The following is a 19,552-nucleotide window of genomic DNA, read 5'->3' as shown; positions in this document are numbered from 1 at the left end:
TTAGGACTTGTTGGTATATTTGGTTGAGGTCCTGAGGGCCTCGGATGAGTTTCGGATGGTTAACGGATCAAAAATTGAACTAGAGCAGCTGCTGCAATTTTCTTCTGTTGGAAATTTCTTCTGCCAGATTCGAGCCCAGAAATCTCTCAGAATCGAGTCCAGAAATCGAGCCCAGATCGAGCCCAGAGTCGAGGCCACGATCGAAGGCCCAGTATCTAGAACAAGGATCGAGGGCTAAGATCGAGAACGCCAAGATCGAGGCAAAATCAAGGTTGTCTGGGCAGAATTATAAAAATAGGGACTTCGTCCCATTTGCCATTTTTGATAAATTGGAGCTTGAGGAGAGGCGATTTTTTGATATATTTTCAAGGAAAACTTGAGGTAAGTCCCTTGTGATCATTTCTACTCCATAATATTGAATTATCATTGAATAATCTGACTAGATTACATGATTTTGAGGTGTACATCGGAGATTAGGACTTAGAAATTTAGAAATAAGATTTGTAGATTTGAGGGTCGAGTTGAGGTCGGATTTTGGTAAATAGGTATGGTTAGACTCGTGGTTGAATGGGCTTTCGAATTTTGTAACTTTTGTCGGGTTCCGAGACATGGGCCCCACAGGCAATTTTTGAGCTATTTTTTGGATTTTTATGAAAAAATCATTATTATCTTGTGGAATTAATTCCAATAAATTTTATTGACTGAAATGAATTATTTATGACCAGATTTGAGGCGTTTGGAGACCAATTCATGAGAAAAGGGCATTGCAGAATAAGAATTTCGCGGTTTGAGGTAAATAACGATTGTAAATCTAGTACTGAGGGTATGAAACCCCGGATTTCGTATCATTATACTATTTTGAAGTGACGCACATGCTAGGTGACGCGCGTGTGGGCGTGCACTGTTGGGGTTTTGTGACTTGGTCCGCCCCGTAGCAACTGTAAAGTTGCATACTTTGTTCAAACCATATGATACTTATGTGTTTTAGAAAGAATTTCTGTAAATTAGGCTGAATGCCATGTTTGGGCCTTGCGCAAAAGCTGTTTGGACCCTTAGGGGCAGTTTCTTACCATTCTCTCACTGTTTTTGATTGAAAATCTATACTCAGTCATGTTTTTACTTGTTTACCGCATAACTCAGTTGTATGGCTCTATTTTGATGCATATAAATATTTTGGGCCGAATGCCCTATTTTACTTAAATGCCCGAGTGGCTTGAGAGGTTTATCACTAAGTGAGGCCGAGGGCCAGATTTGTGAGGATGAGTGTGGATCGGGGCTGCCCCGCCTGCAGCATACTTTATTATTATAGCACGTGAGTTGTCCGTGCAGATTATAGTGCTTGGGCTGAAGGAGCCCCTCCGGAGTTTGTACACTCTCCCCCCTCCAGTGAGCACAGGTACCTACTGAGTGCGAGTGCCGAGTGCTGAGTGACTGGGAGGCATGAGTGATTGTGAGGTATGCCCGAGTGGCACGAGTGACTGTGAGGTTTGCCCGAGGGGCTGTTTGTGATTTCATCATTTTTGCTCACCTTTGCATTGAGCTTTTGTTTGAAAAACTGTTGGAAAAAATAATTAAAAAAAGTCTTTAAATGATTTTTTTTAGTGGAACTGGGTTTAAACGAGATGTTTGATTCAAATCCTGATTTTTAAGAGCATGTGGTATTTTACTGAGATTTTTCCTGATATGAACGTTATATGCTTCATTGCTCGTCACTACTACTCAGTCTTTATTTATTGTTGTTACTTACTGAGTTAGCATACTCACGTTACTCTCTGCACCTTGTGTGCAGATTCAGGTGTAGCTGGACACGGTAGTATTTATTGAGTGTTCTGGTTGCAGATTTTCTTAGAGATAGCAAGTTAGTTGTTTGGCGATCGCAGCCCCTGCTCTTCTCCCTCTTATCTTCCTCTAGTTGTATTTAGCTATTTTTCGGGCTGAGTTAACCTTGATATTGTTAGACAGATTGTAGTATATGCTCATGACTAGTGACACCCCGATGTCGGGCTTTTCTTTTCCGCACTTCTATTTTTCTTTGATTTGAACTCTTTAAATGGAGGTTTTATGTTAAATAACTTTGAAATTATCTTTGAAATGAAAATATCGGTTTGTTTTGGAAATGAGTCGGCTTGCCTAGTTCCACGATAGGCGCCATCACGACAAAAATTAGTTTGGGTCGTGACATTAATATCTCTCCCGCATTTTTTTGCATATTCAAAAGCGTAAGGGGAAAGTTTAAGTTATTTATCTATTTATTTTTTGATTCCTGGAGATAAAGAGCAAGCTTCCGTTGCCCTTGACAAAACAATATAATGAGTAAATCTGTAAATGGAAAGAAAGAAAAAGAAAGTTAAAAAAAGAACGCGGGGAAGGGGAAATACTCACGATATTAGGGAGAGAGTCGTCCAATGAAGCGTCGACACGCAGCGGAGAGTAAAAGGTCGAGAATGTCACTTTTAAGGTTGTTGTTCATATCCAATGGGTATTGCGATGTGATACATTAACTTACCCAAAACCCACAAAAAGCAAAATATCTAGAAAGTAATACTCTTCTGTTTCAATTTATGTGAACATATTTTTTTTTTAGTCCGTGCCAAAAAGAATAACATCTTTCCTTATTTAGAAACAATTTACTTTTATATAATGATTTATAGTCACACAAAATATATGTTCCTCATTTTACACCACAAATTCAAAAGTTTTCTCTTTTTTCTTAAACTCCGTGTCTAGTCAAATGAGTTCACATAAATTGAAACGGAGGGAGTAAGTAATATACAGACTACCCCTTAGTTATAGCTAACTGTAACTAAGTAGGGTAACTCTAGGTGCCCTCATCCCCATTCCCCACTCAAATGGCTATACTTGTATTCATCTGTAAAATACTCTGTCGGTTTCAATTTACATAACATACTCTTTTTATTAGTTATACATTTTTTTTATTTGGAAATAATTTAACTTTAAACTTTTTATTTTATCCACTTTTACCCTTAATGAGAAACATTTATAGCACACAATGTCATTGTTCCCACAAAACTTTTGTCCCTTAAGCTTTTAGGATCACATATTTTAAAAGTCTTCTTTTTTTTTTCCTTAAATTTTGTGTCAAGTCAAACTACATCATCTAAATTGAAATAGAAGAAATATGTTGTAATTTCTTTTCTTACAATACTTCTAAAAGTTAAGCTATCACAGTGAGTTAGGTATCATTTTTATCAATAACAACAATAACAACAACAACAACAAATTCTGTATAATTTCACGAGTAGGGTTCGACGAGGATAGAGTGTACGCAGACTTAACCCATAGCTGGTGAAGATAGAAAGACGATTTTCGATAAATCATTGGCTCAAGCAAAAAAGAAAAGAAGAGGAAAAGAAAGAATAAGAAGAAGATATTTTACCAGTTTATCAATTAATGATTATCCCATAATTTAATTCTATATAATTAACTCATAAGCGATTTGAATTTGTAAATATTTTTTATACTAAATAAAACTTATATATATATATATATAGAGAGAGAGTGTTTTTTTCTATATAGAGGAATTATTAGATACACTTTTTAGGGTATGCGGACCACTTGACTCTAAGGGTAAAATATAAATGTGCATTCCTCAGGTGAGATCCATAGGATGCTGATGACTTGGTTGGTTTGAGAATACATAATCATTAACCTGATTTATTAATTCTTTTCATTTTTTGTTTTAAGTGAGAGGAGGTCTTTTTTTCGAATAGGGTATTGTTGGGGGTTTTCGGGAGGGGGGGGGGGTGTAGGGGATAAGAAAAATACCAGCTGGTTATAGGTAAGGGACCAAAGATACAGAAGCCCCAGGGTTTCCATTTTTTTCATCTTCTCTCCCCTCTTTCATTTCACTCATTTCATTTAATTTGGTACCCTTTTTTAATCTTTGCACTACTAAAAGTAGTTCCAGCTGCTAACCAAGAGCGGAATAATCCCTCATATCATCTCTCTGGCAAATTACAAAGATAGAAAGAAAGAGAAAAGAGAATAAAAATGGGAAGAGGAAGAGTAGAGCTGAAGAGAATAGAGAACAAAATAAACAGGCAAGTTACTTTTGCTAAGAGAAGAAATGGACTTCTCAAGAAAGCCTATGAACTTTCTGTTCTCTGCGATGCTGAGGTTGCTCTTATCATCTTCTCTAATCGTGGTAAACTCTATGAGTTCTGCAGCACTTCAAGGTATTACAAAAATAACCTCTTCTTCCTACTAAATCTCTTTCGGTTTATATATATAATAACCTCTTCTTTTCTATATATATATTTTTTTGCTACTTCTCTATGTTTTCTAGGGTCTGCTTTTTTCGAAACCCTTATATGTGGAAGTTCAAAACAAGAATTGCAAATTTCTGGTTTTCAATTACTTCATCAACTTTAGTTTAATGAGTTCCATTCTCTCTCACTTCAATTTTTATGCAAGATCTGATTTGTCTTAATATGCCGTAATTTTACCACATATATATATGATCGAATTCTCTCTCTATACTTAAGATTTGATTTTTCATTTGGGATATCAACTATTTTACAATTCTTCTTTCATTCTTCAGAGGATCTACTTCTTTCTGTTATCATCTTGTAGTATTTGTTTTTTAAACTATCTGGCATATGTAAAAATTGATGTTGTTTGTTTTATTTTTTCTGGACAGTCTTTGCTATATAAGTTTTTATACCTGAATATTTTTGAAATTTTATTTCCTTTCCCCTTAGAGTCATTCTTGGCTTGCAGATAGATTTCTATGAATTTGATTTCTAATTTAAAAAAATTATCATCTTTTGAATGAAACTATTGAGCACTAAACACCACTCGCTAAAGGAACTACCAAAATTTCTGAAAACCTAATCAGCAATTTTCCACGTTACTATCATACAGTATTTCACTGTTAAGATTTGATTTGCAGAGGTGTCATGTTTGACAGTCCAAATACTGCTACTTTTGTTCTTTGATTCCCAAGAGTCAAGACGGAGCTAAGGCTGCTTAGTTTCGAAGCTGCCAAAGCTTTAAATCCCTTTGGAAAAAAAAATTAATAGAGTAATGATTATAAAAAATGTACTCCATTATTTAAAAGTAGAATTTCCAACAGATAATTGTCAATATTTGTGACCAGGAGTCGATATATTTTGGTAATTTGAGTGCTTGAACCATGTTGAGCAATACAGTTTGATTATTAAATAGATACATTTTCACTTATATTTTTTATATTTGTTAATAAATTCATATTTTTTATATTTGTTAATAAATTCAAATAACATGAGTTAATCCAGACCTGTTACATATATTTCCACCAGTCATTTCTTTTATTTCACTATATATTCAAAACGAGAATTCTTTTGACCAATGACTTCTGTTTGTTAATTGATAGAAATAATCTCTTTATGTATTAGGATTCTTCATAACATGCAAAATTCGCAACCAGAGAACTTTGGTATTACATGAGTATAGAGAAAAATTTAGAACAAATATTGCTGTTTTTGTCTGAAGAGTAGATCTCTTATGCAAAAAACTTAAAAGAATTTCGATTTAATAAGAGGAGATAGTCACCGGAAATTACTAAGCTCCTCTTTGGCCATAGATTTTGGCTATAATTATTTTTCAATTTTTTTTTGAAAACATTGTTTATTCATGGGAATATAATTAGGTTTTGGAAAAAAAGTCAACTTCCCAAAAACTTGTTAAGGGTAGTTTCTTGGTGAAATTTTTTTCTTCACTCACAAAACTTTAACTTTTATTTCAAGTAAAATTCATGTTCAATCATAACTTCAACTTCCAAAAATTATTTTTCAACACAACTTCAAAAACTCTTTTCTCACGTTTCAACCAAATCTATGTCCAAACACTAGCTAAATATGTCAATTTTCATTCTTACAGCATGACGAAAACAATTGAAAAATATAAACGTTGCAGCTATGCTACTTTGGAAGCCAACCAATCAGCCACTGATACTCAGGTAAGTATTCATGTACTCTTTTCTTCATCTTAGCTGTGATAATATTATTCAGTAAGTGATTCTTTATTGGAAAACAAAGTTAATCTATAAGATGATTCTTTTTCTTTCACTTCGTGTCATTAATTTAATTAAACATTTTCATTCTTTGATCAGTTATTCTTTTTAGGAAAGAAGATTATTTTCAAAAACTGTGTTGCAACCAAACTCAAAGAAAAGGCTTTGAGTTTTAACACTTTTCCTTGGTTGAGTTTGGTTGATGTGATGTTGTCTCTATCAAATTAACTTTTCAGTCATTGCTAATTTTAGTGTTCTTTTCTCAACAATCACGACCGCATGTAATGTACAGGTCAAGTTAACATTTTAAACTTTGCTACCATTCTTCTTGTTGTAGATGTTGTAATTGGTAAATTATTATTCAACATGAAACATACTTATCATCATAATCTGCATTTGTTTCATGTATAAGAGATAGTCAGTAATGTATACGCTTTGATGGGAAAACAGGAATGCAATACCATCTTATTAACTTGGTTCTACTAATTTGTAGAACTTAGCATTGATTATGCTTGGAAACAATAATCTTGATTATTTTTAAATAGGGGGCCTAAAAGCACAATTTTGGCCCTAATGGAAATAAAGTAGGAATGTGATCATTTCCTACATTTTATAGATGATGAGCATTTCACATCGCATATTCGTTATCGTTCTCTTGAGTTACTACACAGTCTATAATCTCAACTCCAAACCCTTGATATTTTAACTTCATGGTAGAATTGAACTTTTTTCATGCAGTATACTACACAAAAGAAAACACTTTTTTCTGCAGGTTGGATTAGTTACATTTTTCAAGTATAATTGATTAAACTCCTTAATTTTGTGAAATCATAGAAAAGATTAAAATTGCTAATTTTGTGACAGAACAACTACCACGAGTATTTGAGGCTAAAAGCTAGAGTTGAGCCCCTTCAACGATCTCAGAGGTAAGTTCTTAATCTTTTAATACTCCCTATATATATATGTCTGTTTTAAAAGGCGTTTCTAGGGCGAGCCCCGGGGCGAGGCGTACCAAAAACGCCCCGGCGCGATGGTGTGGGGCGAAAGTCTCAAGAAGCGTACGCCCCGCAATTTGAGGCGTACGTCCGGCCGTTCAGGGCGTACGCCCGGGCGTTCGGGGCGCGTTTTTTTAGTAAGGAGTAAGCCCCGGAGACTTTTTCAAATTAAAATAAAATTTATTAAATTAGTCCTTCATATATTACCCAAATTCTCAAAAGTCAGTTGGGTAATTACTCAAAAGTTTTAAAAAGTAACTCAAAAGTATTAAATTTAAAAGTAAAGACCTTTTTTATTGATTTAAGCCCTAATTCATGATTTTTTTAATTTTTTATCTTGTCCGCTAGTCTGCTAATATCTCCCAAAAGCAACGAATATTTATTTTTTTTTTTACAAATACAAAGAGAACTATATTTTTCTTCATAGCAGCAAATTCAAAGTTCAAATTGCAGGTTAATCATCCTTTTTGTTCCTCCATATAGAAAACTTTATTCTTTTAGACTCAAATTACTTATGCTTGTAAGTTGTAAGTAACATATAATAGATTGTTTTGATTAGTGTTTTGTGGGGATGGAGCATACATATATATAGTTTTCTTTAATTTTTATGCAATTTTACCTGTTTATAAATATTAACTGTCATTATATTATTTTATAAAATATTAAAAATTAAATATCTATGGGGCTTACGCCCCGCTGAGGCATATGTAAAATGCCCCGCCTTACGCCCACGCCTTTTAATATCTCAGAGGTAAGTTCTTAATCATCTAATTATACTCCCTGTATATATACCCATTGATTTGTTACCTTTTATGAAAATAATTACACAGAAATCTTCTTGGGGAAGATTTGGGGACATTAAGTTAGCGTTTGGCCATAAATTCCCAAATTAATTTTGAAAATTCTGATTTGGGTAAAGTTTGGTTTGAAGATAAAAATGTGTTTGGACATGAGTTTTCAAAAGATATTTCACTTTTTTTTTGCTGAAAAACATTAAACATGACTTATATCTATAAGTTCTAAAAACTAACACAAATACCCAACAATACATTCATTAATAACATTCATTATATTATCGCAAACCATAGTCCTGAACATAAATAAATTTGGTACAAAATTATTATTTTTATAATGACCTACATAATACACTATCAGATGACCGAGAAGACGAAGCAGCATTGTTACAAATAATAAATGGTGGGCTCTTTTATAAAATACAAAAGTTTGGGACAATTTTTAAAAGATATAATAGTAATATTTTGGGCCAATTTGGGATTTGGAAATTTGCCAAAATATGGATCAAATTTATGAACAAACATGTATTTTTCAAAAAAGAAAAACCAAATATATTTTGGCAAAATTTATGGCCAAACGGGTCCTAAGTGTGTTTATTTTTTTTACTTCACAATCACTTAATAGTCTGAATAGGTCTGTAAGATTAAGATCTATAATAAAAACTTAATTTCATTAAGATGCTATCATCTACATTCATTATTAGTTGTCACTACCGCCTACCATTATCAACTATCACCATGCCACCCACCATCACCATACTCCACCACCACCACCACCATCATCATCCTCAATCATAGCTGCCATGCACCATTATCGACAACCACCACCCACCATCTCACTACTTTCGCCACCATTATTCTCAACCAAAAACTCATACACCTCAACTATTACAACTAACCACCCAATCACCATCAAAAATAATAGTCGGCACTGCCACCATTATAAACTACCACCACCTTCCTTAATCAGAACCACAACCACTACCACCACCCACCATTATTAATTATTATTACCCACCACCATCATCCTCAATCATAATCGCCATCACCACCAATTACCACTAGTTACTACCCAGCACTACCACCAGCAACCAAAACTACCACAAATCACCGCCTCTAGTCAGCATTCACAAACACCACTGTTAGCCATCACCACCACTAACTACCATATATATATATATATATATATATATATATATATATATATATATATATATATATATATATATATATATATATAAACAGAATATTAGATTAATTTATATTTTATTTGAATTTTATGTTCATTAATTTTCAAATAAAGATAAATTTTGTACATTCAGATGTTAAAACACAAATAGTCTTAATCATTTAGTATTCATATCTTAATACACATCTTAATATTCAGATGTGTATTCAAATTCAAATAACTCAATCTTAATGCACATCTTGATATTCAAATGTCTTAATCTTTAAAAAAAAACAAAGCCTTAGTATTCATATTACCATTGTACCATTGGAATCAACATTTAGCATTGGTGGGCATGTTCTGACAAAGGTCATAAGTTGCATCCATCATGAAAATATCCAAACACTTATTATGTAACGACTCGACCGGTCGTTTTGAGCTCTAGCACGTTGTTCGGCGGTTTGAGGCCTCGAGTAGCTTCACTTCATGTTGTATGACTTATACGTGTGGTCGGAATTGAATTTTGGGAAGTTCAGAGTGGTTTCGGAGGAAAGATTCTAAATTCGGAAGCTTTACGTTCGAAGAGTTGACTAAAGTTTGACTTTTGAGTAAACGACCTCGGAATCGGGATTTGAAGGTTGCAATAGGTTCGTATGATGATTTCAGACCTGGATGTATGTTCGAGTTGAGTATCGGGAGATCGGGAGCATTTCGGCGTCTATTATGGAAGGTTAGCATTTTGGAAGTTTAATAATTTCTTAAGTTTGATGGAAGTGATATTTGGTATTATCGATGTCCGTTTGGGGTTTCGAGCCTTGAAAAAGGTTCGTATCATGATTTGTGACTTGTACGTAAAGTTTGGCGTCATTCTGGAATGTTGATATGATTTGGACGCGTTCGTCAAAGTTTGGAAGTTTGAAAATTAAAAGAAAGATTGTGATCGTCGAGTCATGATTTTGATGTTATTTGTGGTGTTTTGAGCCTTTGGATAAGTTTGTATAAGGTATTGGGACTTGTTGGTGTGATTGGATGGGGTCCCGGGGGCCTCGGGGTTGAAACGGATTGAAACTTGGAATTGAGGACATGTTGTTGCTGCTGAAGTCTGGTGTCATCGCACCTGCGGAAGGAGTGGCCGCAGGTGCGGTCACGCAGGTGTGTAGGGGCCATCATAGGTGCGATTTTAGTAGAAGCGACCTGGGAACGCAGGTGCGAGGAAACTTCCGCACCTGCGAAGTCGCAGATCCGGAGAAGTGATCGCAGAAGCGGAAGGAGCTGGGCAAGACTGGAGTCGCAGAAGCAGAAGGAGCTGGGCAAGACTGGAGTCGCAGAAGCAGAAGGAGCTGGGCAAGACTGGAGTCGCAGAAGTAGAAGGGCTCCGCATGTGCGAGTGCGCAGGAGCGAAAGTTGGACCGCAGAAGCGATCACGTAGGAGCAGACTGTCACAAACCAAAATCCAACTAGTCGTGATGGCACCTAACCCAACCTGCTAGGTAAGGCAACTTTCAATTATCTAATTCCAATAACAATTATTAAAGTAGTTTAAGTGAATAATCATCTTAATCTTATACATCCCCCAAGAACTGGTAGTACAAATCATGAGCTTCTAAGAATAGAGTATACAAAGCGGAAATGAAATAAATACATAGTCTGTTTGAATAATACATAAACACAAGCTTTTATAAATCTAAGACTACCCTGAACAAGAGGCAGCTACAACAGGTATATCTTCAAATCCCGCAACCATCGAGCACAGCAACAACATCAGCCAACATCTTCACGCAATGTGCAGAAGTGTAGTATCAGTACAACCGACCCCATGTACTGAGTAAGTAACAAACCTAGCCGTAGGTTGAAAGTAGTGACGAGCTTCCACCAAGGTCGGGTCTAAAACTAATAGTCCACAACAATCCATAACAATATAAAGCAAATAATACAAGAAGTAACTCAGGGATAAAATACTCAGCCAAATAATGATTTCAAAAATGGTAGTTCTTTCTTTCAAATACATTAGTGAAAACCCAAATCGTTTTCCGAAGTTGCCAATAATACGAATAGTTAGAAAACAATAAATGTCTCCAAAAATCCTTTCAATAATAAATAATATATTTCATTTTCCTTCCGGATAACCCGTGTAAAACAAATGCATCATTATGCCCATCTGTCAAAAATGTGTGAGAAATCATGAATGATGTGATGTTGTACAGCATGACGAAAAATACATCTCTATGCCTGTATGTCATGTGTGCATGCCAATGCGATGTAATTCAGTGATAAAATCATAAACAGCCCCTCGGGCAGAACATCACTCATATACAGCCCCTCGGGCAAACCTCACAGTCACTCGTGCCACTCGGGCATACCTCACAATCACTCTTGCCACTCGGGCATACCTCACAATCACTCTTGCCACTCGGGCATACCTCATAATCACGCATGCCTCCCAGTCACTCAGCACTCGGCACTCGGCACTCACACTCAGTAGGTACCTGCGCTCACTGGGGATGTGTACAGACTCCGGAGGGGCTCCTTCAGCCCAAGCACTATAATCTGCATGGACAACTCACGTGCTGCACAGACAACTCATGTGCTTTAATAATAAAGTATGCTGCAGGCGGGCAGCCCCGATCCACACCCATCCTCACAATCAGGCCCTCGGCCGATATCAAACATGTTGCGATGTGCAGCCTGATCCCATAAATATGCAACATGCTGCGGGGTGCAGCCCGATCCCATAAATATCCTCACAAATCAGGCCCTCAGCCTCACTCATTCATAAACCTCTCAAGACACTCGGGCATTTCAGTAAAACAGGGCATTCGGCCCAAAACATTTATATGCATCAAAATAGAGTCATAAAACTGAGTTATGATATGCAATGAAATGAATACGACTGAGTATGAATTTTCAATTTAAAACAAATAATTCAAAGCAATATGACCTCTGTGGGTCCCAATAATACTGGCACATAGCCTCAATCATGATTTTTAATATGCTTTTTAGCTTAATTTCTCTAACTCATAAAACGCATGAAAAATGCCAAGATCATTTAACTACAAAATTCCACTAAAACAATTATGTCACAATTTCTATAGTGCAAGCCCACACGCCCGTCACCTAACATGTGCGTCACCTCCTAACAATTCACAAAATACATATATTCAGGGTTCATACCCTCAACTCCAAGATTAGAAGAGTTACTTACCTCGAACAGGCCAAATCCAATGTCGAGCAAGCTAAGCAATGCTCCAAAAATTCCATCTGCGCGTATCAACTTCCAAATGGCTCGAATCTAGTCACAATTAATTTGATTCAGCCCACAAAAATTATAAGAATTAATTCCATATTAAAATATTAATATTTTCCAAAAATCCGAAATTACGCACCAAAAATCACTCGTGGGGCCTACGTCTCAAAATCTGACGAAACTCACAAAATACGACAACCCATCCAATTACAAGTTCAACCATACTAATTTCACTCAAATCCGACTCCAAATCCGTATTCAAACTTGAAAAATTCATTTTGTGACATTATAGAAATTTCCTTCTATTTCTCTTGAAGATTCAATAATCTTACACCAAAAATGAAGATTAATTCATGGAATATAATCACAAGGGATTTAAGAACACTTACTCAAGTTGTGTGGAAAATTTCTTCTCCAAAATCGCCCAACCCGAGCTCCAAAATATGAAAATGGGTGAAAATGTTGAACCCTCGAATTTTAAGGTTCTGCCCAGTCGATTTCCACATCTGCAGACAAGGGGTCGTACCTGCAACCCTCGCTTCTACAGAAAAATGGGCGCATTTGCGAGCCAGGCCGCTTCTGCGGAGAGCCAAGGGTGGATGCGACTCCTCGCCTGTGGATAAAATTCCGCACCTGCGCTGCCCGACTTCCTCACCCTTTTCCGCTTCTGCGCCAACCCTTCGCAGATGCGGCCTCGCAGATGCAGGCAAATTCCTCGCACCTGCGAGCATTTCCCTGTACCACACTTGGCCGCTTCTGCGGGTTATTTCATGCACATGCGGCTTCACACCTGCGATCAAAATCTTCGCAGGTGCGATTATACCAATAGGCAGCAGTTCCAGCATTTTCTTAGGTCCAAATTTGATCCGTTAACCGTCCAAAACTCAACCGAGGCCCTCGGGACCTCAACCAATTATATCAACAAGTCCCATAATATAACATAGACCTATTCGAGGCCTCAAATCACACCTAACAACATCGAAATGATGAATTACTCCTCAATTCAAAATCAACGAACTTTGAACTTTCAAATTCTACATCTTGTGCCGAAACACATCAAATCAATCCGAAATGACTTCCAATTTTGCGCACAAGTCACATTTCACATTACAGACCTATTTCAATTTCCAGAATCGGAATCCGACCTCGATATCAAAAGGTCAACGCCCCCGTCAAACTTCCCAAAAATTCATCTTTCGGCATTTCAAGCCTAATTCCAGTACGGACCTCCAAATAATTTTCCGGACACGCTCCTAACTCCAAAATCACCATACGGAGCTATTGGAATTAGCAAAATTCAAATTTGAGGTTGTTTACACATAAGTCCTCACTGGACCCGAACCAAATATCCCCGACAATTCACATAATAACTGTAAAGTACAATTTGAGAAGTAAATGGGAAAACGGGATTGTAATACTCAAAATGATCAGCCGGGTCGTTACACATACTTTGGTCGGCAGAATTTGATTTGCTCGGGCTTAGGGAGAACCGCACCTGCGATAGGCAGTGGTGCTTTTAAATCTAGACTTAGCTCTCATTTTTCTCTTGAGTGACCGAATTTGGGGAGCTATTTTGAGGGGGGTTTCATTATGCAATACAAGGTAAGTAATTTCCCATTTGTTGTAAATTAAATATATGGTTTATATATGGATTTAAGGATGAAAATTTATGAAAATTGTGGAATTTTGGTAGGAAACCTAGAATTTGGTATTTTTGGATTTTGACCACAAAATTGGACATGGAATTAGGAATAAATTATGTATTTGAGTTCGCAATGTTATGGGCAAAGTTATCTTCGAAAATATTCGGAATCCGTATACGTAGGCTCGAGGGTTGACTTTGTTGACCTTTCGAGGATAGTTGGTAATTGTTATAAATTAATTAATTATGAGTATTAGAGTACATTCTTATTGGTTTGCACATTGTTTGACTAGCTTTGGATCGACGGGCATCAGTTTGAGGTGTTAGAGTGGCGTTGTAGCTGGTTGTGGAACTTTGGAGCGAGGTAAGTCTCATGTCTAACCTTGTAAGGGGAAAACTACACCTATATGATATAATTGTTATGTGCTACTAGTTATGGGTGCTACGTACGCACGAGGTGACGAGAGTCCGTAAGTAGCTAAATCATGTTTATGTCCGGGTAGACTTATGACTTTATCATGTAATATTTGAATTATTTGAACTCATTCTGTTATATATATATATATATATATATATATATATATATATATATATATATATATATATATATATATATATATATATATTTTAGGCCGAGCCTTATTACCTTGAGTTGGTGGTAGGTTATTTGACAAACGGTAAAGGCTATATTCACTTTGTGCTCATGTACTGTATTGTAATCATGTGTCTCGTAATTTGATAATTTTCTTCCTTTCTTGTGGAGCGGGCCAAACGCCTCAGCAGTATAATAGATGCATCTATGGTTTGTGCCACTCGATCATCGGCAGTGTATATATTATTCTAGATCGGGCCAAACGACTTCGGCATAATCGTGCGTTATTTCGCTTGCAATCCGAATATTCACGAGGTTATCCTTTCACTAATGCCTGGCACCTTATATGGTATTCCTTATCCGTTTGATACTGGCACTTAGATACAGTTGAGTTGTTGAGGTAAAATATAAGACTGAGGAATTCATACCTTTAAAAGAAATTTTTGGAAGATTATTTAACTTAAAGATTTACCCCATTATTGTTGTGTGCTTCATATATGCTTATGATCTATTATATTGCTTTATTGGACCTCTAGTAAGTATTGATGTCGACCCCTCATCACTACTTCTCCGGGGTTAGGCTAGATACTTACTGGGTATACGTTAATTTACGTACTCATGCTACACTTCTGCACTAAATGTACAGGATTTGACAGGTCCAATTGGTGGTCTTTTTGGCGCGTAGGTATAACTGTTGAGGAGACTTTATGGTGAGATGCATTCCAGGCTACGTATCGCAGCCCACAAAGTCTCTATCGTACTATTTACTTTACCCTGTCTTATTTACATTTCGGATAGATATTGTATTATTGTTGTACTCCTTAGTAAATGCCCATGCACTTGTGACATCGGGTTTTTGAATGTTCTAGAATTTGTTTAAGGTTTGCTTAACCTCGATACACTCTTACTCGTATATTATTTAAATTGTATTTATCTACGACTTTAACGTATTTATGTCTCCACCTAATAAGATTCATAATTTCAAAAATACTAAAATGAATAATTAAGTTGGTAGTTCACCATTGGCTTGCCTAACAGTGACGTTAGGCGTCATCACGGTCTATAGTGAGTTTTGGGTCGTGACAAATTGGTATCAGAGCCCTAGGTTCACTTGGGTCTCACGAGTCATGAGCAATTCTAGTAGATTCTTGCGAATCGGTACGGAGACATCTGTACTTAACTTCAAGAGGCTACAGGGCTGCTAGGAGAACTTCCCTTCTTGATTCCTCATCGTGCGATTTGATTCCATTGAAGCTTATGCCTTCATTTCCTTCATACTCAATATTATGTGACGTGGAGCGCTTGTTATCAATTGGCCATCAGGGAGTCATAGTGGTACTGCATATGTGGTGCATGATGTTTCTCCATACGTATTTGAGCGAGTTATTATCATCATCTTGTGGAAGGGGTTCTGTCGTTTCAGCCTTGTATCCTTATTTCCTATGGTTTCGAGGCTATGTACCGATTATTATGATATTCATGCGTTGTTATCGCATAGTGATGGTGTAATAGTATGGTGCTTGTTTATGTGTCGAGGCAGTGAATGACTCGAAAGGAGGATTTCTCAATTCATGGTTTAGAGGTTTGGCATTTAATTCAAGTGGAGGAAAGGCAATTGTACTATAGATGTTCAGGCTTTGGTTGACGGAGTAACGAGACTTGATATTTTCGAGCGTGGTGGAATTTTTATTTGGGGTGTGGTGTCGTCGTCCTTATTGGAATGCATTAAGGCCTAACGGTGTTAGGGTCTCCTTTGATTTGCCTTCCGAGCAGGGTGTTGTAGAACGATGCCCAAGTAGTGGTTATCATATATGGCAGCGTATGTTGGCTTAAAAGTTGAATCAGTGCTCATAATGTTGATGGTTCGTAGGAGATGATCTTTATGGAGTCTCAGAGTTGGTGGCAGATTACCCGTTCGGGTGCTATAAAGATGGATTATGATTTGGGGAAGTATCTTGGCAGCAAGGGAGGAGGAAAGACATGGCGGGAGGTATCTCGTGGTGGTTAAATTGCTAGCAGGTCAAGTATGAAAAGCTGAGGTCAAGAAGTTGCTTAGAGGAGATGGTTTAACCTAAGTGGGAAAGGCGGAGTAGCAAATGGATTCTGTGGTAGGTTAGCCATATGCCTTGAGAAAAGTTTAGAGCAATTTGGGAATCATAGTAGACAATGACTAGGTCTACGGATTTTATTTAAAATGGTGGCTACAGTGCTAAGGAAGGTTGAATATGAAGGAAAGAAGTTTGCTTGGAGTGTTTATGGGTGTAAGAGCTTGATTATCGTTATGGGATACGACGTGACCTCAAGTTTGGAATGTATTGTTGAACTTTCGGTCGATGTCAATGGGGAATGAATAGACTTTTACAGGTGGTGGACGAGCATGGGCTCGGGAGGGTTTACTGATTTCGTATTAGTTGTACCCAGTGCAACGTTGTTGGAAGATGTCGGTATGGAATTCCACAGGTGGGATATCTCCTATGATCAGGTCAGCGGTTGCATGATTTCTGATGAAGCTTCTACGAGGAGTTCTACTTACTACCTGACAGAAGGTCGAATATGCGATTGTGGCTGATGATTTGAAATGTTCATGAAAAGTTTAACAAGGGACTATGAGAAATTTGGCGAGTTGACTGTGCGAGATCATGGTAAGTGAGAAGGAGGAATCTTTGTGGGTCCTACATTATGTGATGGTAGCTTAAAGCTAAGTGGGGGAGCCCACCGTCTATGATTGGATCGCGTGGTTGTCTGCTTGTGCGGTTCTGGTTATGGGTACATTGTTGGATTACTTATGACTAATAAAAGAAAACATCAGGGGTAATTCGAGCAAAGAACTTGATGAATGTGTGCTATATTTTGCCTTATCGATTGATGTGTAGGTTTTGGGAAGGCTCAGATTTTATGATTCTTGTGGATGTGATGTACAAGGAAAAGAATTCATCTGGTTATTTTTTTTTGGAGTGTTCATGTGCTATCAGAGCGTTGGAGTTTGATTATATTCAGGACCAGGTTAGAGTGGTCGACTCTCAATAGTGGTTCTAATGGGTTCAGGGGTGTAAGCGTGGTGTCTAAGGATTTCTGGTTCGTTGTATGGCTGAAGACTGGGATTTTGGGACAGAGTGTGAAGAATACTTGGGGAATTTTCTATGCTATCATCAGGTCTACGGGGTAGTGCTGGAGGAATGGGAGAAATATCTTTGGATTCGCGGAAGGTCTTGTAGAATGGGTGTACCAGTTAGAGATGCTATTACGCACTTGAGAAGGGCAAGAGATTGTTCATGGGTATTGAGACGATGTGGTCTCGTGAATTGGGTCACTCGGGATGAGTGTTGTTGGGTTACATTATGTTGTGAATGAAGCGATTATTATTTCTAAGGCAAGTCAATTGCAAATTGGAAGAAGTTAGGTCGGTTAGTAATGGTTGAATCAGCATGATTGTGGCAATGATCAGTTCCTTCAACGTGTTAAGTTATACATGTGGTTTGTGGTTGTACGTGCGGGCATGACAACCACCATAATCTGATTGATTTGGAAGGCATTTGATTCAAATGGCGTTGTTGTGTAAATGGATTTCCGGAAGAGTTATGGCGGTTTAGACCACGATTTGAGGTTTGTATTTTCTGTGGTTATGGGAATTCAGTCACGTGTTGCAATGGTTCTTCTAAAATGAGTTAAGTGAAATGTTTCTAGATGATGAAGTGTTTATTCTATTGGTGGTTAAGGAGTTATGATAAAATTCTCGTACTCTCGTATAGTGGCGTGGTAAGTGCAGCGGGCGGTATGGAAATTTGGAGGTTGAGGACCAAGGTCGAGGTTTGGTGTTCATAAGAATGTCACGAACTCGGAGGAGGGGGAGATTTAATATGTTCAGAGTATGCTAGCATTATTTCGGGCAGTCTGGGGATGGTCTGTTTGTGGAAGAAGTGTTGGGTATTGAAATGCGGATGCTTGACTAGCACTATAGATGTAGCATGGTTGATGGCCATTGATATTTAGATTTTACTACCTAGTGTGGAATGTTGTGGGGGTATGTCCCACGAGAAGATCGTATAAATGTGACGTGTTAGTCATTCGATTGTTAGAGATTTCAATCATGTATGGAGATTTTGGTACTGTCACCAATGGGAGAGGTTATGATTGGGAGGCGCTCTAATCCTTTAGTTGTGGACCGTGTGAGTTTGTTCCGGATTTGACGGTGTAACGGGCCGACTTGTCATTTTAAGAATTAACGCCCCGTTCAGTGACTTAAGGTCTCGAGTAGCTTTGCAATATGTATTATGACCCACGGGTGTGGTCGAGTTTGATTTACTGAAGATTCAGAATTAAATTAAAAGAACAATCCTTATTTAGAAGCTTAAATGGAAAGAGTTGACCGAAGAGTTTACTTTTGAGCAAACGACTCCGGAATGGAATTTGGATGATGTCAATAGCTCTGTATGGTGATTATGGACTTAGGATCATGTCCGGAAAATTATTTAGAGGTCTGTAGTGGAATTAGGCTTGAAATGGCGAAATATGAAATTTTTTGGGAAGTTTGACCGGGGGGTTGACTTTTTGATATCGGGGACAGAATCCAATTCTGGAAATTGGACTAGGTCCTTTATGTCATTTATGACTTGTGTACAAAATTTAAAGTCATTCCGGATTGATTTGATACATTTCGGCGCAAAATATATAAGTTGGAAGATTTGAAAACTCATAATCCGATTCAACGCGTGATTCGTAATTTCAGCATTGTTTGACGTGATTCGAAGCCTAGACTAAGTTCGTATTGTATTTTGGGATGTGTTGGTATATTTGGTTAAGGTCCCGAGGGTTTCGGGTGCATTTCGGATGGGCTACGGGTCATTTTCTCTTGTTTTGGATGGCTGTTCTGATATCTGGTGTTCTCTTCTATGCGATCGCGTCTTCTGTTTGGGGGACTGACCATTTTCCTTCTTTGCATTCGCATAGGGCTGTCCGCGATCGCGGAAGTGTACCTTTTTCTTCTCCGCGTTCGCACCTCACTGCCCGCGTTCGCATAGCCCAACTGTAACAGATGATGATTTCTTCTTCTCCTCTGCGATCGCATGCTATCTTCCGCATTTGCATAGAGGCCTTTTGTGGGCAG

The 19,552-nt window shown here is 37.5% G+C and overlaps 1 protein-coding gene across 2 annotated transcripts; it reads left to right on the top strand.

Annotated features, from left to right (window-relative positions):
* Window positions 1–3,817: 3,817 nt before the first annotated feature.
* On the top strand, window positions 3,818–15,347 carry LOC104113802 (MADS-box protein EJ2). 2 transcript variants are annotated; one of them, XM_070195288.1, is made up of 5 exons: window positions 3,818–4,196; window positions 5,881–5,959; window positions 6,878–6,939; window positions 14,150–14,220; window positions 15,095–15,347. In XM_070195288.1, exons 1-4 carry the CDS (start codon window positions 4,012–4,014, stop codon window positions 14,181–14,183), a joined length of 360 nt encoding a protein of 119 aa, XP_070051389.1. In that variant the 5' UTR covers window positions 3,818–4,011; the 3' UTR covers window positions 14,184–14,220; window positions 15,095–15,347. The 2 variants fall into 2 exon arrangements, with proteins under 2 accessions (XP_070051389.1, XP_070051390.1); XM_070195289.1 differs by lacking the exon at window positions 14,150–14,220 and having other exon boundaries at window positions 3,828–4,196.
* Window positions 15,348–19,552: the final 4,205 nt, after the last annotated feature.

Source organism: Nicotiana tomentosiformis, chromosome 2 (assembly GCF_000390325.3).
Source record: "Nicotiana tomentosiformis chromosome 2, ASM39032v3, whole genome shotgun sequence".
Lineage (NCBI taxonomy): Eukaryota > Viridiplantae > Streptophyta > Magnoliopsida > Solanales > Solanaceae > Nicotiana > Nicotiana tomentosiformis.
The sequence above is the reverse complement of the archived record's forward strand: the minus strand, read 5'-3'. Positions and strand labels throughout refer to the sequence as shown.

Bases quoted from the DNA above. Each gene is read 5' to 3' on its own strand.
- LOC104113802 (XM_070195288.1), top strand. From the start codon at position 4,012: ATGGGAAGAGGAAGAGTAGAGCTGAAGAGAATAGAGAACAAAATAAAC. The intron at 4,197-5,880 runs GTATTACAAAAA...TCATTCTTACAG, and splicing joins GAGTTCTGCAGCACTTCAAG to CATGACGAAAACAATTGAAA. The intron at 6,940-14,149 runs GTAAGTTCTTAA...TTGTTTGACTAG, and splicing joins CCCCTTCAACGATCTCAGAG to CTTTGGATCGACGGGCATCA.